This window comes from Pholcus phalangioides, unplaced genomic scaffold, assembly GCF_987345545.1.
Source record: "Pholcus phalangioides strain wild (caught in Gottingen) unplaced genomic scaffold, Ppha-v1.0 ptg000172l_1, whole genome shotgun sequence".
Classification (NCBI taxonomy): domain Eukaryota; kingdom Metazoa; phylum Arthropoda; class Arachnida; order Araneae; family Pholcidae; genus Pholcus; species Pholcus phalangioides.
The window spans coordinates 3,236,672-3,261,451 of NW_028301637.1; the positions used below are offsets into that span (position 1 = coordinate 3,236,672).

At 37.7% G+C, this 24,780-nt stretch overlaps 2 protein-coding genes across 3 annotated transcripts in view; both read left to right on the plus strand.

Moving 5' to 3' along the window:
* Window positions 1-273: 273 nt before the first annotated feature.
* Window positions 274-21,982, plus strand: LOC149063389 (uncharacterized). Its single transcript, XM_089255774.1, has 5 exons — window positions 274-478; window positions 7,830-7,935; window positions 10,336-11,604; window positions 14,584-14,673; window positions 16,364-21,982. The coding sequence occupies exons 3-5, from the start codon at window positions 10,339-10,341 to the stop codon at window positions 16,706-16,708; spliced, it is 1,701 nt and encodes a 566-aa protein (XP_089111900.1). The 5' UTR covers window positions 274-478; window positions 7,830-7,935; window positions 10,336-10,338; the 3' UTR covers window positions 16,709-21,982.
* Window positions 21,983-23,783: 1,801 nt separating this feature from the next.
* The window catches only part of LOC149063390 (uncharacterized), a 35,494-nt gene continuing 34,497 nt past the window's right edge, over window positions 23,784-24,780 (plus strand). The window contains exon 1 of one of the 2 annotated variants that reach the window (XM_089255862.1): window positions 23,784-24,077. Coding sequence is in view for 1 of the 2 variants with exons in the window: in XM_089255861.1 (XP_089111987.1) it covers window positions 24,168-24,227 (60 nt within the window). In the remaining variant the exon portion in view is untranslated. Of the gene's footprint in view, window positions 24,228-24,780 lie in introns of both variants that reach the window. The other variant, XM_089255861.1, reaches the window with a different exon arrangement.

A 24,780-nucleotide genomic window follows, 5' to 3' on the forward strand; every position in this document is an offset into this window, starting at 1 on the left:
TAATAACCCTTTCGAGAAGGGCCTCCGAAAAGGCACACTACGGTCCTGATTCGAGGGGGGGTCTCCCTGAAAAAACAAATAAAATTACAAATTTAAATTTTTTATTATTACAACAAGACGGATCCGTCACACGTTGTTGCCATGCTGTCTTCCCAGCTCACAATAGGGGGGAAGGAAGCGAGTCACGACGATGGAGGAGAGAGAGAGAGAGAGAGAGAGACCCGCTCTCCCTCCAAACGCTTTTTAAAAGGCCGACCGCTCACAGGCTTGCTCGCCTCTCATTGGCTGGCCGAGCGTCGATTCGCTTGTTGTCAGGGCTCCGCGGCTTCCAAAGAAAAATAAAATCCCCAAAAAACAGCTGTGAGTCGCGCGTAACGTTTGAAACTGGTTGTAATGTTAACTCGCTTGTGTGTGAGTGGAACTGACAAGAAATCTCTCGTATACGAGGATTATTTTATTCCATTCAGCAAAAATAATTGTGAGTTATAATTATTCTATTATTATTATCGTTATCCGACGTTAAAGTCATGTTCTCTTTCCCCCTGCACCCGGATAATAATAATTCCATAATTTCCCCCCCATAGTAATTATTGGAATAATAGGGTTTTAAAATCCCATTCATCATTTTTATATTGGTTTTTTTTTTAATCAGTGGGTGCTGGAATTGAGATCTCTTTTGAAGATTGTTATTGTGTGTAATTATTATTTTTAATGTGTTAGACTTAAATTATGAGGGAGTCCCTTTAATAGAGGTGAAATTATAATTATGGGGAGGGAAAATTGGTTTTATAGGGAGGTAGGGTTTGTTAGAGGTTTTTTGAAGTCATTTTTAAAAGAATTATATTTATTATTTCTTCCTTTTATAGGATATTTGTTTTATTTAAATAGGGGTTTTTAATGGGTTTTTCAGTGTTAAAATGGGTAATTGAATGATTTTCCGTGCTCTGTGTGTTTTGAAAATTGTGTTTGTTATGTGTTTGAAATTATTTGTGTGTTGTTGAAAGAATGATGAGTATTTCATGATTATTTATTGATATGTGATCAGTGTTCATTTCTTCACTGTGGGTATCAGCAGGGCCGCAACTGGATGCTTGGTCACCCGGGGCAAGCGCGCATTTTGACTCCCCTTGTAACGTTGAAGGAGAGGTTTCAGCATAGGCGGGGATAAACTTGGAAGTCTGGGGGGCACGATGATATCAATTCATATATACATTAGATCAGTCGACTCTACCTTTGACGCTATGGGGGGGTGCAGCAGTGCCGTCTTAACGCATGGGCCCACCCGGGCACCTCACAAAAATGAGAACCAACTGAAATTTCCGAGAATTTTCCAGGTAGGGGCTCGGGAAAACCAATTGGCCCGGGGGCGCATGATGCTCTTAAGACGGCCCTGGGGGGGTAATGCCCCCCATACGCTTCGTATATCCGCCCATGGGTTTCAGAATGAAATTTGTGCCCCCTCGGGTCTAGCGCCCGGGCACGAGACCCGCCTGCTCCCCGTTAGTTGCGGCCCTGCATATCAGAACTAAATTTAGTATTATTATTGATCGTGCTGAATTTATTATGATATGATGTCTGTGTTACAACATGTGATAATACATATTTTATTATACAGAGTGGGGCACAAAAAAATTACATATTTAGAAATATGGGGAAAAAATGATAAATGAATTACGAATGTTTAAGATACAAATAGTAGGAAAATTATTTTTTGTGAGTTTGCTTTTGGTTTTTGGGATTTTTTAAAATAAATTTGCCCACCATTGGTATGGTTGGAGCAGGACCCTAGGCTGGGATCTTTTGTTGGCCCTCTCCCAGACAAGATTTTCACTGGCCCCTTTGTGATTAATTTATAGCATAAGAAAACAAAATGATGAGAATCATCCCGGGCCCTAGGGCTGCAGTCATGTTAGCCCCACCCTTGTGGGTGGTCAGCATTTGAGGGGTGATCCCTACTCTTGTGACCAAAGTACAATTTTGACTTGGAAAGACCATGGGTGAAAAAGCATTGGGGTGCATAACCCTCCCTCCCCCATAAGGGTTGGCCAACAGGGCCCAGACTGATTCCCGATTTTCGTCTCTTTTTGTTTTTCCACTCTATAAATTTATCATGGGGTGGGGGGGGGGGCATCTCCAGGATGTGGGGGGCATGTTAGAGGGTATCCCTACTTATTTTGCCAGAGCAAAACTTTTATTTCTTGTAGGGGCCAACAGCATGTGCCAGGAGACTAACTTTTCTTGACCACAAAATTGACCGCTTTTTGTATTTTAGGAATAGTGCCACATGCTGTCGTGCCTCTGCTTCACATAAGGGGGCTGGCTGGAGTTGGTTTTTTGGTTCACATTCGTAGTTAGGAACCACAATCTCCCCATTAAAAAGTTTTGCCACAGAGAGCAATGGGCCTACAACATTACAAACATCCAATCATCACACTTCACTCACAATTTGAAATATAGATGGCAGCATTGGAAAATCAGACACAACACTATATATATATGCACTCAGATTGTTAGGTGCACACACTTACACTTCCGGCACAACTCAGTCAGCAGTAAATTGCCCATGGTGATAGACCAGAGTTGTGCTTGGTTTGAAAGAAACAACAGAAAGCCTCAAAGAAGAGACTGTATATAAGGGGCATCTAAAATTTGTATTTGCTCATTGCCCAAACTCATGTGGAACATGACTTGCCTGTGAGTGAAAGAAGCATTAGAGGGAATCCCCATTCATATGAGCAAAGCACAATTTTGATGCAAAGGGGAACTGTTAATGAAAGAACGTTAGAGGGGATGCTGCCTACCCACTTGATTAAAGCACAACCTTGACTTAAGAGACCAAGGATAAAAAAGAAGCATAGGCGGAGATAAACTTGAAAGTCAGAGGGGCACAATGATTGCTGGGGGAGGGGCGGCATGGTGATGTCAGTTCATATATATGCACATACATTATATCAGGCAGCTCCACCTTTTTTTGATGCTGGGAATTATTGCCTTCTGCCATCGTCCCCCCACCCGTATCTCCATCCATGTAGAGAAAGCATAATAGGAGATCGTTACCCACTCTTGGCAAATCATAACTTTGACTCGAAGGGGCCTGTGCATGAAAGAGACATTGCAGAGAGAATCCCCGCTCACTTGACAAAGGCACAGCTTTGACTCAAGGAGATCTGTGGGTGAAAGAAACAAAGTGGATTCCTTCTTACTTGGCCAAAGCACAGCCTCTAGTTGAAGAGACCATGGGTGAAGAAAATATTATAGGGTACCCTTATCCGCTTGACCAAAGTACAGCTGGCTCAAATGGGTTGTGGATGAATGAAACAAAGAAAATCCTTACTCGAGCAAAGCACAACTATTTTTGGTAGGCTCCTAGGTCACTTGTGAAGTGAATTTATACTGTAAAAAAAATACAAAAATCGTCCTGTGCCAGTCGGACTTAAACTCTGTCAACCCACCCTTGTAGGGGTCCCATACATTTGACCAAAGCACAAATTTGACTCAAGAGGCAATGGGTGAACGAAGCATTAGAGGGAATCCTCATCCACTACTAGGGCTCTAAGACCAAAGATGTATGATTAGTTTGTGGATATATTCATTGAAATTTTGGGCTGAATTACAGAGTCCTGCAGGAGCATACATCTACCTTCAGTAGGGCCATCTTAAGAGCATCATGGGGCCCCAGGCCAAAAAAGTCTTTTGAAGTTCTACCTAGCAATAAATGCTTGCCTATAAATTTCCGTGCTTACTCTTGAACCTGATGGGGATAACCTGATCAATACTTGCCACAACTGCATCTCGTGCTTTATAACTCGAAAAGGTTGAAAAGAAATACACATCACAAAAACTGATAATTCATTGAGGACAGTGATGATTTCATTCTTTTTTTTATGCCACAAGCATGAAGTTAACAAGTACCTGGATGACAAGGCAAACTGGCTTGACGGGCAGTTCCATTGGAGGCAAGAGTGCTGTGGGTGCACAAGCACTCACTGTATTTGCTGCATGGGCTAAACAACCCCAGGATTAATTTGAAAATCAAAATTCCTACACAAAGCTTAAGCCGAGGAATCTCAAGTACGAAACATTTGACTTCCCTTGTTGACAGACTTGACTTCTAGTAACAGATTGATGTGGATGTGAGCCCATCTCCCTGTTAAAGTCTTGTCACAGAGATCAACAGATTTACAGTGGTGCAACTATTAAATTGTAACGTTTCACTCATAGTTTGAAAAATACATGGCAGCACTGAAATTCAGGCACTGTGGTGCATCGCTGAACCCCGACACCACAGTGGTGATTAGCTGAAGTTTGTTTTCTGCGACTCCCAACTTCAAGGCGCAAATGCGAGCCAATCTCTCTGTTAAAAAGTCTCTCCACAAAGAGCATCAGGCCCATAATGAACAAAATTCAATCATTACAATCTACTAGTGTAAATCAACAATACAATCACATAGTGTAAAAAATAGATGGCAGCACTATAACAAGCATCATGCATAAACAAACTTCACATTAGGTTCACAACACATGCCCATACATTCCAGCGTGTACCAGATTATTAGAAGTTCCGCTGAGGAATATGGACAAAGTTCATGTGTTAGCACTAGATACTCATTTAGACTGTTAGGTACACATGCACAACTTGTTTGGTAGTAAATTACTGACGGCAAATAGACCAGAGTTGTACTCAATCTGAAAGGAAGATCTCCAATACTTGGGAACATCTTGACAGCATCATGAGTCCTTGGGCCAAGCAATATACTGGGGTCCCTTTACAATTGATGTTAATTGCTTACCAAGATCATGAGAACCCTCTCCCATACACTCCTAGGCCATGGAAGCTCATGTGTTAAGACAACCCTGTCAGTGCTTATAGCCCGTGAATTGGGAGCTACATATAATGAATAGTTTTTAGGAAATTACTTGCTATAAATTTAATGAAGCTGGAACATTTAATCTCAAAACAGAGTGCCAATATTGATATGATCCAGGGTGTTGTCCAAGAACTGGATTTACACATTGATGTCTAACTTGAGGTTTGATTATTTTGATATTATTCAGGGCTCCCACTCATCCTACTTTTCCTACTTTTCGGTAAAATGTCCTCCTTTTGTCCTACTTTCTCGGTTTTGTCCTACTCTCTAGTTTTTGTCCTGCTTTTACTACTTTGTGACCAAATCCTATCGACAAAATTTGTGTAATTGATTTTAATTGAGCAGAAAATCATTGATATGTTGCCAAATATTACAAATGTTGAAGAATGCAATTAATAATTCTGCCAAAGCAGAAATTCTATCATTTTTAAGGTTATTTGGGGGGTGGGGGTGTATGTGGGCCATTTGGTTGATTAATTTGTCTTTTGCTTAGTTTGAGGGTTCAACAAATATAGTAGTCATTAAAAACTTCTGTCTGGATGGAAAAATAATTTTGTATTTATTACTTCAAGGTCTTGGACAGTAACTAACATTCATCATTCAAAATTACGGTGTAAATAGGTGAAACAACAGTTTGCATTTCAAAGCAGTTGGATACATAGGCCTATTCTAGGTTTGGTGATTCTGATGCTACCCAATAGCATTAAGTTGTCTTCTGTATTTTTAAGGCATGAAGAGGCATAAACAATATTTACAAAGCTCAGCAAAGAGCTAGAAATGGAAGTGCAATTTGCATTTGTCAAAAATGTTTACACTGGCATTGAACAGTAAAATGTGAACAAATCCCTTTAAGAAAGGATGGAGAATGCAGTAAAACTATCTGGTTCACCTTGCCTTATTTACGTCAGATCTTGTAATTTACACATTTTGCATTGTGCTTTTGAAAGTGCGCGCGAAGGAGCATCATTCTTAAAAAACGTATGTCTTCAAAATATGCTGTGCCTTGTCAATGAGAGTTGACAAGCTCTGCACGTTAGAAGACTCCAAAAAAAGAATGTAATATATATGGGGAGAGACAGAAAAAAATTATGTGTGGTTGCTAGTACACTGTTTTGGCCAAAAATTGGTTTTGTAACCAAGTCATTTGTTATTTTGCTTTGGCTTGAGTCAATCTTATAGGAAACTGAAATAGTGCTATGAAAAAAAAAAGTTAATTCAGGATTAATTTTTTTTGCAAAAAAAAAAAAAAAATTTAGGTATTTTTTTCCATTATGCTATGATTATGTTGTCTAAGGGGGTTACCCTCCCCATCCTACTTTTTAGTCCTGCGTTTTCCTACTTTTTTTCATTTCTTGAGTGGGAGCCCTATATTATTTGAACATTCATAATTTGTTTTTAAAAATTTCATGACATGTTCTTCAAATTTATGCAAGTTATTTTTATGGTATGAAGTATAAAATGTTCAGTGTCCATTATATAAACTATAGGCTATATACACCAGGGCCTTCTTAAGAGCATCATGGGCCCCCAGGCCATGCCCGGGTGGGCCCATGCGTTAAGATGGCACTGATATACGCTCATGTGCAAAATTGAGAGAAATAGCATATGTCAAATTTCTGAAAAACTAAAGGACAAATTTTAACGAAATTTAGCACAAATACATAGTTTTAAGAGAAATAGATGTGTAAAAAAAGAAAGTCATAGTATGCGCACATGATTGTCAGTAAAGCTCATCATTGGAATGTCCAAAATCCACATTGCGAGATCAAATGCAAAATGAGTCTAATATGGAGTACAGTCCCCTCTTACAGTCAGACAGGTTGCACAGTGTGACATTGAACATTGGAAGGCCGGACACATCCCGCTTAACACATCAGAGATATCAAAGCATTCCCAGCGGATGGCTTAGTGTGACAGCATGCTGGACTGTCCTCGGTAGTATAGTGGTGAATATCCCCGCCTGTCACGCGGGGGACCAGGGTTCGATTCCCCGCCAGGGAGTAATTTTTTCCAGCAATGCCCGAGTGGCATGGTGGTAAGATGCTCGTCTACCATCGTGAAGGTTGTTGTCAGAGTCCCGGGTTCGAACCCAGGGGAGGATATAGATAAGATATTTTCCCTAACGAACTCGAGGCGACCACCGATAGACAGCGCCTTCACTTCCAACCCATCTCACTACTCACTAATGGCAGTAAATTGCAATATAGCGATATGGCCAGAGTTGGTGTTTGGTGAAGTAGTAGCATGCTGGACTCAAGGCAGTTGAGGAATCCCTGAGGCAATCAATCCCACTCCTGCAGCAATGCAGTTTTCAGCTCTGGGATGGTTCTCAGAGTTGGTGGGGGGGGGGGGGTGATGAGATGCAATTGCCCTCCCAAGAGCATCCCAGACATGTTCTATAGGCTTTAGGTCAGGAGATCTGGCTGGCCAATCCATACGCCAAATATTCTTACTTTCCAGATAATCGTTGACCAGGTGAGCCCGATGTGGACAAGCATTGTCATCCATGAACAGGAACCGAGGGCCAACTGCACCCCTGAAAAGTTGAATATAGACAAGGCCGTAGCAAGGAGAAACTTAGGGGTCTGCTCGCCCCAAAAAAGGGAAAAAGATTGTCAAATCTATTGTTCCATTACTTTGGTTCCTCCTCCCTTAATGAAAGTGGTCCCCTCCGAACAAAATTTCTATCTATGGGCCTGAACATAGGACTCTAAGGTCTTCTCTCTATACCTCCTAGCAGTCAGGGACTCTATAAAACACATGACATGGAGGGATGTGCTGCCATCCAACATGATGCCTCAAATAGAAACAATGAGCAAATTCTTTTAATTTTGCACATGCGTGTAGGTTGATCAATATCGTTCTATTATCTGGTGACTGGTAACTAAATAAAAATTGTGTTTTGCTTACTGAATCATTACTTATAACTTTTACTGATATCTCAATTTATTTTTTTCTCAGTATCTGAACATGATTGATGTGGTGGCTGAAATAATTAGGAAGTTTTCATCAGGCCGATGATAAGTTGAACACTAGCGCCTTTGATTTTTAGAAATTTGTGTGAGCTGTAAGTATTTTGTTTTATACATTTGATAATGAATATCAATTCAATCAGATGCTCAAATAACATGGTCCTGGTCAGGAATACCATACTTTTATTTACATTTATGCATATAAGTAGAGCCCGGAAATTTAGGCACTAAAAAAAGTATTTATAATTTATGGAAAAAATAAAAAACTAAAACTAAGGTATTAAGGACCCAAAAACTAGCTGAAAATATTGGTTGTATTTAATCTCTCTACCGCTTTAATTATGGTTTATAGTAGGCACTAAAATAACTGCATTATAATGCAAGTTAAACTAATTTCAAGCCCAAAATAAAATGTGAGACGACCCTCATTATTAGGTTAATTCCAGGGTCACAATTACCATACGTGGAGCCAGTAGAGAAAATAACCTGTGGGTCCTTCAAGTTACGAATAATTCTCGCTCATTTATTGTGTTATTTGGAATGACCATTTTCATTTATATAGTTGAAACATATCTACCTTGTCCTAATGTAGTGAAAAATTAACTTTTTTTTACATTAGTGTCTGGCTGTCACACACCCCTGAGGGCGACTGGTAAATTTAATTGAATACATAACATAATTTATTTGTCCCCAGTCAATTACGACAATACTATACAAATTAGAGTTTACAATTAAATTACATGTTTTATAATATTTGAAAGAAAATGCAAAGAGCAAGAAAAAAAAAGGTTGAATAGACACGGTAGAACAGTTAATTCGTAATGTGATGAAGAAAGCTGGGACAGGGAAGAGAGGAGTAGCTAAAAGCTAGTGCTAGCTAATACTAAATATGTATGTGTGAAATAAATAGCAGTGATTGAATCAGCAGAACAACATGGGCCCCAGAGCTCTGTCTGCTCCTACACCACCATGAGGTCAATTGATGACCTCTTGGGACAGTCATCAGTCTGCTATACATATACAATGCAGTCCAATGCCTGAGCGAGACATGTTTGTGTGAAGCATGTGGAGAAAACCATTTCTAATTTTCCTCTGTTTTTCTAACATGGGCTGCATTCATCTGAAACTTTTTTGGTAACAAAATCATTCATGTCTAATACCATCCGGTCAAAGTAAATTTAATGCATGGCAACACAGATGTCTCAAATCACTTATTCATGTTTGAATGGGGCTGGAAGGGATGGGGTTGGGGCTTTCTGATGATAATGTTGGAAGGAGAGTTGGAAAATCTGAAAACAGCAATTATTTAGTCTTTTCCAATGCTCAAAATATTCAAGTTTTATAGATTATGGCCTCTGAAATTCACTAATAAACTGAAAAATATGTTAAAATAGGCATTTATGGCAGGAAAACTTCAAACAGACATTTTTACCAAAAAGTTTGACAATAGGCAAAAAAAGACATTTATGGCATTTTGCCTGAACTTCCAGGTTCTACATATAAGTGTGATTATAAAAAAAATCAAGCTTAAAATATCAATATCATAAGTCATTTAAAAAAAAATTTGACACTTTAACACACACAAATAAACATTTTTCCTCGCACAGCCTGTATCTTTCTTTTCTCAGGTACACCTCCAGGTACACTTTTCTCAGGTTTTCTCCTTTTTTTCAATATGAACCATCAGCTTGGCCAAATGGTTTTGTGTAGTCAATTCCCTCCTTGGGAGTACAAGAATTTTTCTTTTAAGTTGTATATATCCTTTTATTACCTGGTCATGAAAAATATATTTTAATTGCTTCATTAAATTTTTTTTTACTTTGTTTTGTTACATAATTATGCATTTATAGCATTTCACATAAATTTCTACTACATTGATGTTTTTTATTCATTGATTTAAATTAATAAGAATATATTTGTAAATTTTTTATTGAATACAAATGACTGTATACCAAGTAAAGATGAGTTTTAAAGAAAAAATTCACATTTCTCTGTGGGGGAATTGAACCACAAACCTCTTAAAGTCTTGGCCAGTAGGCCTACTCTAGCATTAAACCTTTGACTCCCATGAAATACACAGTTACATCCTCTCATTTAGATATTTAGCAACCAGACATCCTTTCTTTCCTAAAGGGTTGGCCAATCTTTTTCAAAGCCGTGCCACAATCAAGATTATTTTTTGATACTGAGCCTTCACTTAAGCATGTCACAACACAGTGCATGAATAAGGAAGGAATAGTCATTTTTCCTAAGGTGTATATGGATAGCATACTTATCCTGTTTGCAAGAGGACCTGGGTTTGATTCTCAGCCACAACCCATAGACTTTCCTTTGAGTTTACCATGGCATAATATCCAGAAAAATGTCATTCCTTCGTATACTGAGCTGAGAAAAAAATCACCTCATTTTTACCTAGTTTATCTTCCATTTTGTATAGCTTCATAAAATGACATGTTTTGTGTACAAATTTTAATTTTCCATACATTTTATTGCAGACTATGTGCAAGCACAAGTCTGGAGGTATGAACAAGCCTTCTGAAACACCAAAAGACCAGCCTGCTATTCATAGGAGCGCTGAAATCTCGTGCTCTAGTCATCCAGAAGCATATGCAACTGTGCCATCGGGACCATGTTCTGTGGTTCCAAGGCAGAAATTCTCATCATACAGAGACCAGGAAGCTCATGAGCTCGCACTGACTCCTTCAACCCTTCAGAACCTGGATGCTTGCAGTGGGACATTGAGCTCCTGGCCGGGACCTATTCAGAATGATAGTGCCAAAACATCAGAGAGGCTGCCTCGAGAGAATTATTACACCAGATATACAGAGAATGGGGTCAGAGAAGACGATGAAGATGATGATGACGATGATGAGATAACTGAGATGTCACCATTCCTTTTCAACAAGCCATTTGCAATATGTTATTCCTGGCAGAATTATTCTAATTCGCATAATGTGAGGAAATACGAAAGGACTCAAAATGTGCCGAATGATGGATGTAATAGCCCAAGGTTCCAAAGAAATCTCATTAGTGATTCTGATTCTGTTGCAGAGAAATATTTTGGGTGCAATGCTTCAAATAGTTTTTTTCGAGTTAGAACTGATAGGACTTACAAAACAGATTTATTCAAAGAACAAAATAGAACTAGTTCTAATTTTTCCTTAGAATGTGGTGCTAGTGCGATGAGTTCTCATCATTACACTTCTCAAGCAGATGATGAATGCGATGATGCACCATCTGTTGAGAGCAATAGCAGTGACAACAGTTGTTTCACTGCCACTTTCTCGTCAAGCACAATGAACACTGATCCGGTGCCAGGTCCATCTGGTGTGATACCTCGAAGAAATAGTATTCACGTCGAAGTGGATGTCGGTGATAGTGATAAAGAGGATGATGAGTTCAGGGGTCGGAGCTACAGTTTAACACCAACGGTCAATTTTGCTGTTTTTGAATCGGAATCTGCAAGTGAAACAGAAGACAACGACGTATTCCTGCCTCCTCCATATCCAGAGGAAGATACAAAGCCAAAAGAGGAAACCAGTGTGAAGGGTGCTGATGATCAAATACAAATTCCAGTCTCATCTTTCAACAAAATTTTCCACATATCGCCATCTGCAGCACAGTTGAGCATAGCGAGTAGCTATGGTGATGGTAGTGCTTCAATTTGTAAGATTTGCCACATGACTGCCAAAGAGAACGATCCACTGATTTCTCCATGTCGTTGTTCTGGTACCATGCAGTACATTCATTGTGGTTGTTTGATGGTAAAAATCTCTTCATAATTTATATTTAATATCCAATTCATATTGTTTTTAAATGTTTCTAGGGTTTTTAAAAACCATAACATCCCTTATCTTAAAAAACCTTTCCACAGACAGCAAGTTGCCCCACAAACACAAATTATTTCAAGCATTATATTTGATATGCCTGTTACTTTTACTTCCAATTCATAAAATAGATGGCAGTGGTTCAAAAACATAACACACACCTCAGACACTCATAAATACATTAAGGCAAAGTTTAACTGCTGGGGGGAGGGGGAAAGTAGGCGGGTCTGCTGCCCTGGGAGTCAGACCAGAAGAGAGGCAAATTTCATCCTTTAACCTCTCATTCAACATTACAGGGGGGGGGGGGCAAAATGTGTGCTTGCCCTGGCTGACCAAATATCTAGTTGCAGCCCTGCATTAAGAGTTTCCAAAGTGTGTATTGTGGTGAGCTGACGGATAATATGCATGTGTGCTTGTTCAGTTCTTTGAAGTGTTTTTCTTCTAGACTATTACAAGCCATACACAAACAATGACTAGGGCAAGAAAGCCCCAATCAAAAAAACAATATTTAGAGACTTTTTTTTCTTCCTGAAATATACTTATTATTAACGTGATCAGCACATATTCTCGAGATTGTTACGATCTGTCCAGGGAATTTGCTAGTGTTGGTAGACATCCATGCCCAACCCGGGATTCGAACCCAGATCTGCACAGTCAGAAGCTAGCTCCCTAATCCTTATAAATAGGATTTTCTGTGGATGTTATGCCAAAATGAATCTTTTGAAAAGAAAAGTAATTTGTCTCTTCCGGGAAGCGAACCTGCATCCTCTCGCATACCAAGCAATTGCACTAACCTGAGGTAGTCATTGCTTTAGGTAAGAGAGGCACTACTACTTCTACTAAACCACAAATGACCTCATTCACATTCCTCTAGAATTTCTAATGAATTGGTACGTGCTGGAATGTGTATTTACATGTTGTGAACTAGCGTGAAATTTGTTACTGTGTAATGCTGCCATCAATTTTTTAGCCTGTACGTGAAGTGTAATGATGACTGAAAATTTGTGCCATTGTAAGCCTGTTGCTCTCTATTATGAGACTTTTTAAAGGGCAGATCGGCTCATATTCGCATCTCAAAGTTGCAAAGCAGTTAATGGAGGCTGCAGTGTCTCCACTGAGTACTTCACGCTAATCTAATAATAGGTGCTATAAGGAAATGAAAAGTGTATATCGGTTAGCGCACTTGCCCGATGTACAGGAGGATGTGGGTTCGATTCCCTGTGAAGACAAGTCACTTTTCTTTCCAAAAGATTTGTTTTAGCATAACGTCTAAAAAAATACCATTTCTCAGCAAAAAAATTAGAACCATTGCGTTAGGACACTTATATGCGTGCAGCACTCTCTAGTATGCACCAATTCTTCAGAGGAATGCTTGCAAGGTGCACCTGCAGCCTAATAGTATTTTTAAATGAAATTGATAAGTGTAATAGTTTAGTAGATACTTTCACTTATAAAAAAGCCAATTCATAACATGAATAAGCATACAAATTAATATCTGCAGCTTGCTGCAACGCCCCTGACAAAAGTTGACAATTCCCTTAGAAGTCGCGCTTTATACTTTGAGGAAGCACTGGCCTACCAAGATCAGTTTTAGTGTTATATAAATTATTCTCTTACCCGAGGGACAAGTATGCATTTTGATGCTACCACCAGTAATTTTTCCAGAAAGGTCAGATAAAGGTAAAGTTCGGTTTCTCCCTCAGAAGCACATTTGCCAGGGAAGGGGACTCTCCCCAGCATGACTCAACCCACACGGGTAAAAGGCTCACATCCCAGAAGGGACAGAGCATCGGTCGTGTCTGGTCTGACAGGGAAGGGGGCTAAATGGGCTATGACCCAAGTCGTCATGTTCTGAGGTGCAGCCAATTTGAGAATGTTTGCTTTTGAAGCTCAAATTCAGTCGCAGTGCTATAGAAGCAACTCCAAAAATCTATTTAGGGTAGTTGGAAGTGCAGCTAATTGCAATACAGCAATCACGTGATCAAGATGTTTCACTTCAGTTACGAGAACTTCAATGATCAACTACTGTCACATAAGCTCAAAACTTAATTCTGAGAGCTGGAGGCATACATTAGGCCTGCATATCTGACATGCAACACTGAGATTATCAAGCAAGCTCCACATCTCTGTTTAATATGGTTCACCAACATTTGTGACTCGGAAAAACCTAATAGTGTAAAACAGGGTACACAGACTTTTCAGTCCACTGGCCAGATATGTGGTACTTCTATTATTCATGGGCCAGAAATATACATAAAGAGGAACCATACGACCTATACCTTCTGAGATATTCCTGTAATTTTGGCCATCCCGACTTTTTTTTATAAAATGTTCTATTTTTCCATTATTTTCAACAAGACTTAGTTAAATTTTTAAAATTAAGTGTTAAGATAACTTCCATAACTTCTAAAATTATATTATGATAATTATGACTATCATAGTGATAGTTGTATAAATGTAAAATAATTGTCAAACATACATGTTTTTGATGATATGTGCATTTTGACTAGCAGTACTTTTCATTTCTTGCGATTGGCGATTTTATTTGCCTTTGACAATTTTTTTGGTTGCAATTGGCAACTTCACTAGCTTTTGGCAATATTTTGGTAATATCACATATTTTTATGAAAGAAATATAGTCAGCTTTTATATATATATATATATATATATATATAAAAATATGTGATAATTCTCTATCAAAACAATTTTCGCAGACTGGATGTAACCCCTTTGAAGGTGGTGTGTGCCCCTGGTCTAAAATATTACAAAATTCTGTTCCTAATAAAACTAGATGAAATTCAGTCAGAGAGAGTAGTGGTCACTTTTAAAATTCATCACCATTTTTAATCGTATTAAAATGAATTTGAGTTTTTCTATGTTTTTAAATTCAACTAAAATTTTTTGTTTGATTTTTAGAGGTGGCTCGAGATCTCAAGTAAGCGTTCAAGGAAGCCAGCAAGCTGTGAGCTCTGTCAGTATCAATACCATTGGCACAAAAAGTTCAAAGTGAGCATAAAGCATTTAATTTTCCATGTGAATTCTATAATGATGGATTGATATTCTTCATATTGAGATCTCAAAACCTTTTCACATTCGGGGATACATTGAGAATCAGATTAGAATTTAAAATATCTTGTGGTACTCTTCTCTGATTTTAAAGCATTAATGACACCCTAATACACTACTTTACCGCACACCAATTCCAGTCATGTATCACCATACGGCAATTTCCAACTAGTGGAGATGGGGGGGAAATGAAGGTGACACACACACACACATCTATTATGGGCATCTTTTTCTCAGCCACATCGTTGGGCATTTTGCCATCGTTGTATTTGTATTAGAGGCCACCCCAGGTTCAGTAGGTAAAGAATTTGTTTCTGATGCTCTTAGGCTGGAATCAAACTGTGGACCTTCAGAGTGGAAGTAAAGTGGTAACCTTCAGAGTGGAAGATGAGCATCTTACCACTGTGCCACTCATATGCTATCCTAATACACCGCAACACAAGGGTTGGAACTCTGCTAGTACTACCACATTCAAAAGTTCTGAAACTTATTTTATTACCGAAGAATGAATACAGATAAAACCTGTTTATTTGGTGTTTCTGTCAAAATAACTATCCTGTGCAATTATGCCTTTTTGGCCATCGTTCATACACAGATGTAAATGTTGATTGCTAGCTTTTTTGTCACATCCTCCAGTGCCTTCATTGTTGTTTGCTGCACTTTTCTGACCAGAACCTGAGGCTCATTGCCCCATGAGCTAATTCTTTTCCAAGGGAAAAAGTCACATGGGACGAGAGCAGGGAAATAAGCTGGTTGTGAAAGTATTGGAATGTGATGTTTTGAACGGTAATCTAAAACCAGGAGGGAATGATTAGTTCTTAAATATCTGCATGATTTGGTGAGATGCGAGCAACCAGATCTTTGGAAGGCTAAATTATGGGTGCTCCATCATGATAATTAGCCAGCTCACAGGTCCCTCCTGGCCTCAGATTGTTTCACTCATTCTTATGAGAAGTATTGAAATCATTGATACTTCTACAATCAGCTTATATCCCTAATCATGCCCCAACGTTAGTAGGCTTCACTGTAATGTTACTGTTATGTGTTGAAAAAAATTTTACCTGTGGTAACATCTCTCAATTAGAGTATTGTTTTAGTTCAGGGATTCCAGGCATTGCACATCACATTTACTTGTTCTGAATGGAATTCTCTCCATTGTTCAAGAACATCACACTGAGATATGGCTGTAGTTTCTGCTGCTTTTCATGGGTAGTGTAGTATATTCATTTTATCTTTTTTAAATCAGAATTTTTCTGCGAGCCTTACATTATTAGAAATAACTTCTATGCAACATAATTTTCACCATTTACGTCTTAATTTTTAAAATTTAATCCCAAAATCTTGTGAGGTTCATGTTATCTGAGGTTTTGGTTACCCAAGGTATGTCTTGTAAGCATTACAGGTCTGCTCGGATAATCAAGGTCCTATTGCGACTACTTACAACATACCTTGCACTCGTAGTAGTTCACGATTCTGATTTTTTTTTTTCGTTATGAAAATAGTGTTATGAGCCAATATTGTGTTGGATGTGTAAGTGACAATTTTATGTTCACTTTCACTTCTCTCGAATCTCTTTTTTAAGAAACCTCTGACAAGCTTCATTCACATCTTTAATTTTATTTCTTTGCAGGTTGGTCATTGGCAATTCCCTCACTGCTCAAGGCGTGATAAGATTCTTCATTTCCTATTTTTTCTGTCCATGTTCGTGATGGTTGCCTGTGCCACGATAACCATCCTGTGTTTCAAGCATGACAAAGGGACCAAATCCAATCTTGATCGCACGGAGCTGACACAGTCTGAAATTGTAACGCTCGTCTGTGGTGTAACGTTCTTCCTTGCATTTTTCGTGGCCATGTATGTTGAAGTGAAGTCTCATAGTACTATATACAAACTGCTAGTCAAGTTCATATACTTGAATCAACAATGGTATATCGATGAGTACGAGAAAAAGGAATCTGCTCCTGTGCCTGTGTGACGAAAAATAAGCTTTTAATATCATTTTTTTTTATCACATTAATAGTGATAGTGCTCTCATTTCCGGATAATGGTCATCACAGAGGCAATTTTTCAATTGGAACTTTCTTTTTTTTCTCCCTATTTAGGCAATTATGAACTTTAGACATTTTCAAATTTTTCTCTATTGTGTCATGTATGTACTTGTTCGTCTTTGTATTGTGTATGTACGTCATCACTGTTGAAAATTGTGTCGTTTTCACTCATGAACTTTTTCTCACCATCGATCTTTCCACATTTTTTTCAAACCATCCACATACGCTAAATGGGGGAAAGCACTTGAAAGTATTAGTCATCTTCATATTAGAACAAGATTCGATTGGCAAAGATTACTGACAGAAGAAGATTCCAATATATTGAGTAGGGTTTTAGTATAGCTAGCTTTTTCCTGATGAAAGCCATTTTTGACTGAATGTGTGTTGTGTAAATTATCGGGTTCAAAATGTGTGGAATGAGCAAACAAATCCTACTTCAAATCTATTCTGACCAAATGAATTCGGTCGCAGATTTTCAAAGATATTATTTTTAGTTATATCACATTGCGTTCCAATGATCTCAGAATAATCTTTTCATGAATTTCTCTTTCAAAATGATTCCATTGAATGTGCCTCACTCAATACATAATTTTATTAAGTTTGAGCCATTGCCAATTTAAAAACAAAATTGTATTCTATGTAGGCTGTTTTGCGAGTCTATGTTCAGGCATGGATTTTTATACGTAACTTAGATATGATCAACTTAGGCTCGGCGAACACTGGTTAGACAAGATTAGCTATTGTTGTTCATGTTGATTTGTATAGCGCAATTCACACCCGTTAGCCATAGGAATTGAAATGCTGCACCATACAAATTAATATGAACAATGGTGACTAAGCTTGTCTAAAGCTGTCTTGTTTAACCAGTGTGCACCCAGCCTTAGATTATATTTAGCCTTTATTACATAAATACAGAACAATTCCAATACAGTCCATTTCTTCAGGCATCACCCTTACCAGACACAGGACCCAGTGCTTAAATAATTAGATTCGTTCTCAGTATGAATAATTTTTGTTAATTCCTTACATTATGTAGATTTGCATATTTGAAGTCCTACCACATTATTTGATTATCGCGCAGGGGATAAAACTTAATTTGGGAACAAAATTTTCAGTTTATATTCCCATGAATGTTGGACCCCAGTGCGGATACATGAGTTACACATCTTTATAATAGAGGCTCTGCACCTCTCTCTTCCCATGAACTCCACAAGGGTGGGACACAATGGTGTCAGCGCCAGTGACACAGCCCAGAGGCTTTTTTTTTCACACTATAAATTCACTATAGAAGGGGCCCATGAAAAATCTGGCTTGGAGTCCTCAAAAGATTCCAGCCTAGGGGCTCTGATGAAGGATGTGGGGGGGGGGGCATGCCTTTTTCCAGGTTAAATGGTTGTGGATTTTAGGTAAACATCTGTGGTGAATACAATCTGTTTTCTCTGTAATGGTCAGGATAAGTGCTCTTACTACTATCTCTATGTGCCTCAATAACAGCTATGCAAGATACTGGTGCTGAAGGAGAACCCTTGTCTCTAACATGAAGCTGAGATAGTGAAGATACTCGATTTTTATTCTCGCAAAAAAAAAGTTTGAAAGAGTTGGTAGCAATATGCTGTCAGTTTTCTGAAAGTGGCATGTTGTAAATTTTTCATGATTGCATTATGCTGAGATGATTTGACATGGGATCCGGAAATTTCGTGCCCGACATTTCACCCATGACACATTTCATCCCTGGAAATTTTGTCCCTTACTATATGAGTAAGTGAGTGTGAATGATTTTATGGTTGAATGTAGGGCGTGGCAAATCATAAAAAAATCTAGGAACCAGAAAAAATTTTTAGGAGTTAAAATTTTTTTCCCAAAGAGCAAGTTCAAAATAATATTTATTTAAACTTTTCCAGAACATAGCAGCCCCGCTTCCATGTTTACTGTATAGATACACTAATATAAATTTCAAAATTTTTGTGTTGTCCCGACTCTGATTTAGTAACCACATACAGAAAATTTTAGCCACCAATTCCAATTTTTTAGTTGCCATGTCAACCTGAGAATTTTACTTCCTGGTTGAGTGAATGGCATATGAATGATCGAGTGACTGACCATATAACTGCTCGAGGTCACTCACCCACTTGGTCAGTCTTATTGTCATTCACTCATATGGTCATTCATATGATCACTTGCCTACTCACTTCGTCACTAACACGGTCAGGGCAGACAAATTATTTGGCGAAATGTACTGGAGACAAAACGTTGAGGGTTGATAAACGTTCAAGTTGGTTTATTTGTAAAAAATATGCTTTACACTTCTCAATTCACTCGTACTTTCTGTGTGCTAAGGCACTCTACCCCTTTCTTTTATATAAGCCTCTAACAAATTTTAGTCCCTCACACACCTTCCAATCAGAAATCACTGTCTTTGCTCCCTCTGTAGCAAATGCTGATAGTGAAGTAGTCATGTTTTCATTGAATAAGAGCACGATGAATGGTGCTATCAAAGCCAAATTGTGATTGCATTATTACAGTGGTATTGACACTATGCATGCATGTGTGCATCTAGGAAAAACTGTAATAGTTAGTATACAGTGGATCCCATTTATAACGTTTCTCAAAAAACCATTATAAAAAACATGAATGAGAAAATGCTTTAAATGGGAAAAATCTATCAGTAAGAGCTGGGGCCACCAAAATAAATTGTACCTAGCGGGGAAACATAAGCAGGATCCACTATATGTGTTATAACAAAAGGGTGGATATAATTTTGACTTCATTATATGCATAAAAGTTGGTAAGTAATCAGCGCCCTAGTTTTTATTTTCATTCATCTGTGATCTTTAAGCTTGAGATTCTGAAAGTTATTTTTCTTTTTTTCAATTTATAAATTGGCATTTTTTTAGTATTCACATTCCTATGGAAAAAAATATATCTACTCGTCTATTGAATTTTTTCTATAAATTTACAGGACATTACCAGTATTCTATATGTAGTATATCTTGTATGTATAATTTGTTTAATTTTATGGAACCAATCAAGGTCCTGCAATTCTCCTATCAATATAAGGTCCCTCCATATTGATTACACAGGGTGATTCTAAGTGCATGGGACAAATTTTAAGAGGATATAAGACTAAGACACCTAAGCAAACATTTTTGATTACAGAATGTGCTGTTGAATTGCAAAAGGTAGTAGTGGGTGTTTTTAGAGTGTGTGTGTGCTCAAAGCACTTCACCAAAAATATATTTTTCTGATGAATTTGCTGTGATATCCGCTATCAACCATTTGGGGGGAGGGTGCATATGTTCCTTTGGATTGAATTCGAGTTTGAATTTTTTTGGTGCAAGGAGCATCAAGGTTATGCTGCATCAAACAATGGTCAAGCGGTATAATGGTTTGTGGTAAGACTTGTGTTATCCGGGTCACACCATGAAATAGATGGCCTACCACATTATAATACCATGCTTCCTCCAATGGTTGATTGCACTTATTGCAGCAAATCCATTGGAAATATGTATTTACTTTTGGTGAAGTGATGTTGTGCACCCTCTGAAAATGCTTTCTACCACCTTTGCTGTTGTGATTCGACTGCACATTCTCTGACTAAAAATGCTTATGTCACCTTATATGAGTCTTATATCGCCTCTTAAAGTTTGTTCCATGAATTTGGAATCACCCTCTAAAGTAAATTTATGGTGTGAAAATTTAATAAGGTGCTACCCAGAGCCTCTACCGGCAGGGTCTTGCCCGCCTTTACTTCATGGCCATTGAAACATTTGATAATTGTTAGCAGTGTTGAACAGCAAGGTTTCCCAGAGTCAAGTTTAAACAAAGTAAATTTACCTCATAATTTATTTCAATGATTTAGTTCAAAAAGGCAGCAACTCAGAAAATTACATTTTTGAGTTACACAAGCCATGAGAATGATGGAAAATGCCACTATGTATTCGCTGACATGACAACTCCCAACTCTGCTTATACACTCCCTACTGCAATTAAATTAATTTACTCCCATTTAGTTCCTTACAAAGTGAACCTTTAAAATGCAGATGTCTCAAAATGGGGAATTTTAAGTTGCCTTTTTAAACTGGACCATTGATTTGATTGTTGGAACTTGATCATGATAACACTTGGATAGTGTTCCACCCATAGCCGACACTGGGGGGGGGGGGGGGGTTATAGTCCTGAGGCTTGGGACAATTTTAATTTTTTGTTTTTTCACGCTATAAATTAACTAGAAAGGCCCGTGAAAAATCCCAGTTTAGGAGAACCTGATCTAGGATGTGGGGGGGGGGGGGGGGTGGACCATGGCTTAGAGCACATCTGTACAATTTATTTTACAGATATGCATACATCTATGTATTCACATCTCAGGTGTATGCATCTTTAGTTAGAATGACTGAGTTCTTGAGGATGAGGAAATGGTGTAATTATTATGATGAAGTGTCAAATCGTGAACCAATCTCAGTTCTGTTCATGGTCAGATCATTTCTTTGTAGGAACTTTAGTACTTTTTCAACAAAAGCTTTTCTTGCATTTAGTTTTAATTAAAAATTATGTATAACATGTAAGAATGTAGATTTGTATGTGTATATGAAATTATAAAGATTTATCAGTCTGGTGTCATAATCAAAGCTGTAATCTTGTGCGGATGTATTATGAAAATTTGCAAAGAAAGATTTATTGTGTGAACCATTATTGTGTCTTGATACAAACTGCATTAAGATACTAGTCTCAAAATGTTTTAAAAATGCTTATATTAGCAGAAATGAAATTATGCACCTTTGCAATACATATCTGACTCCTAAAAAACTCGTGGCCTTATGAGCAACAAGTTTCCTAGTTCATAGGAAATCTCTCTTATTGCCTATATTAAATGCAAAGTAAGAAAGGTTAAACGGGTCAGTTATATGTCCAGCTATTCTAATACCTGAGATGCCATGTCAAGTGATTTCAATTAAACTATTTTTTAATACATTGATTACGACATATATTGTTTCTTACTAGTTACACATAATTTCCGATGATACTGTGTCCTGAAAGTATTTGATGTGTGGGTGGTATTAAAAATGAAATGATTTTTTTTTAAATTGTAGCACATGAACTATTCAAAAAGTACTAGATAGTATTTTCTCTTTGTTTCTTATTTTCTATATTGTACGTGTCATTTATACATATGTATTTATACAAAATGTTGCATTAAATGTTGGAAAACAAAGTATGTCTCTGCTTTTGTAATTTTTTGCTCAATGGTAACTTGGTGTTTGAGAAATTTTCCTGAAACGAATTCTTTGAATAACCAGCCACTTTAGAGCTGTAGGCCCTGTACACAGGCTGTTTAAATGTATATATAGTGAGAGGTGACTCGGATGTTAGATGTAACCTTTTTAAATTAAATCTTACTGGAATTTTCAATTTGGAAATGTGCACTACTAATACATTAAGTGGAACCAATCTCTTGATGATACTGTGGTGTCCTTATAAGAAATGACTAAAAGAACTAAACGGATAAGAACATACAACGCCACCTAGTGTTGTGTAAGGGGAACTAGTGAGTTCCACCTCAGACATCAAGTAGATAAGATGTCTAAATGTTCTGCTCTTTCCGCTTTATAAATTCTTCCTATATATATATGAATGTAATCTATCTAAGTCTACAGTAATAATAAATACTCGTGTTATCCACTCGGCTAACAAAGTGTTAAAGAAAACACAACAGATACACACCCTTGGGACCAAATATTTTATCCGTTCACAGGGAGTGTTCGCTAAAAGCTACTAAAATACAGGGCTCCCATCAATTCATGAATAGTTTAGAAATTTATGAAAATTGGAGGATGTATAGTATGAGTGCAGTTTGCGAAGAAGTTATATAACGAAAAGGGGATATTTTTTTGGTATAGGAAAGTACTTTTGATTGTGAATTTTGTAGGGCGCTTCACGGTAACAAACCGTAGGAGTGATAGGACCTAAGCCTCCATTTTTTTGGAGTTTCTTCTGAGTCTGAAACGTTCGTAAAGCTTCAGCTGGTGATTTCTGGCTGAGGTAAAACATCACGATTCACCAGTGTCAATATGCAACGAAAACGTTGTTTGTGCCAGCAACAGGAAAATTAAGATATGAGCCGTAGATCGTACATCCTGAATTTTATAGAACACGGTACTGATTTGCATACCAACAAATTACTTGTTTTCTTGTCTTCTATCGACAAAAATTTGAACTAATTTTCTTTCGGTGCAAAAAAAAAAACCAAATTTATGTAATCTTAACTTTTTCGCAAACCGCATAGTATATTGATTCCTCAATTTTTATGAATTGGTAAAATACGAGTTTATGGGAACACTCTGTACATTCTAACCCGTGATGGGAGCTTTTTTTCCGAATTCAAATTTTTATCTGTGATTTGCAGTTGTTTCATTTCCATTCATTTGAGTATTTTCCAGTGATTTCAGCAATAAATGGCAGTTTTGCTCCACTTCAACATAATTTTGGCAGAAATTGGCAATCTCTTCTACCTTCTCGGATCTCACTTTTTAGAGCAGCGGTTCTCAACCTTTTTTTGACTCGCGGAGTCCTTTCTAGTAAAAAAATTGTATGGCGAGCCCCGTGGATGCCCATTTCTGAATTATTCATCAAAGTTACTGATTTATTTTTACTATTTGAAAATATAATTAATATTTTCTTAATTTTAATGTTTTTTTATTTTCCTCAAGCGGCCGCGGAGCCCCTGGAGAGTGCACAAGGAGTTCAAGGACTCCGCCAGTTGAGAACCGCTGTTTTAGTCATGGAGGAAAGAATAAATTTTTTTTAAAAATGTATTCTTTCCTCCATTATTAAAATTTTTCCATGCATTAAAAATACATGGTTATTCTTTCCTCCATTTGTTTTAGAGATTCCAATTTTTTTAGACAAAATATGGTCAGTCTAATCATAAAGCTCTCTTTATTGCGTCGCCTAGCAGAAATTTTATGCACTTTCGTCGTATTCACTTTTCCCCTATAATCTTATGCTCCTTTATTACATAACTGAGCTTCGTGTTCACCGGTTCAAACAACCGTTTTGGGTTCAAATAATAGTTTTCGATGGTTTGAAATTTAAAATTGAATTTTATGCGTCTCTTAAACGAGTTTTAAAATAAAATATTTCAAAAAATTAAATTCGATAAGATTTTCGTAAACAAATAAATCCAAAGTTATTTTCCATAAAAATTAAATTTGAAATGACTTCTGGCAGTTCAATGTTGAGCAACTGCAGACGACAGACAAGGAGAAAATGTGAACTCAGAGAGAAGAATCCACCGTTGACGTAATTGCTCTATGCATGTGCTTTCTATTTATTTATTATTGCCTTTTAATTTGATTTTTTACGTGAAATCATTTTGTATTAGTTCGAGCCATGAGTAAAGACAACGATGATTTGGATTATTTGATTAAAGAGTTTTATTCCCGGGAAATTGTAAGTTTTATGTTGTATATATTCTCATCATGGGGATCCCCTTAACGGGTGGGGGACTGAGGGCCCTTTAAAGTCAGTGGGTGCCGATCTTTATTGCTTCGATTGCCCCCTCCCCCTAAAAATCGTAAGAAGCTTGGGTACCCTTAGAAATGCTTAAAAAGCTGTGCTGGAGATGTATAGAAGAAATGCATACTTAGGGCCCAAAATCGACATGAATGGGTCCTTCCCCCAGCGACTAGGGTTAGCGATGTTCAATTGGTTATAATATGAAATTTTGATAGCCCTTGCTTGTAATCCGGAAAATTAGCCTCCAACATTTCGTCCCCAGCATGATATGCCCTAACACATTTCGCTTTGAAAATTTAGCCCTGCACAGAGTCAAGTGAGTGGGTATGTGAACCTGTCAGTGACTAAATGAGTGTGTGAATGAGCAAGTCTTTTATACGAGCCCTCAGTCAAGAACTCACTTACTCCCTTGGTAGTCAGTTGGTTACTCACACACACAGCCATTCGTACTCTCACTTACCCACTCACTACTTGGTGACTGATTCGC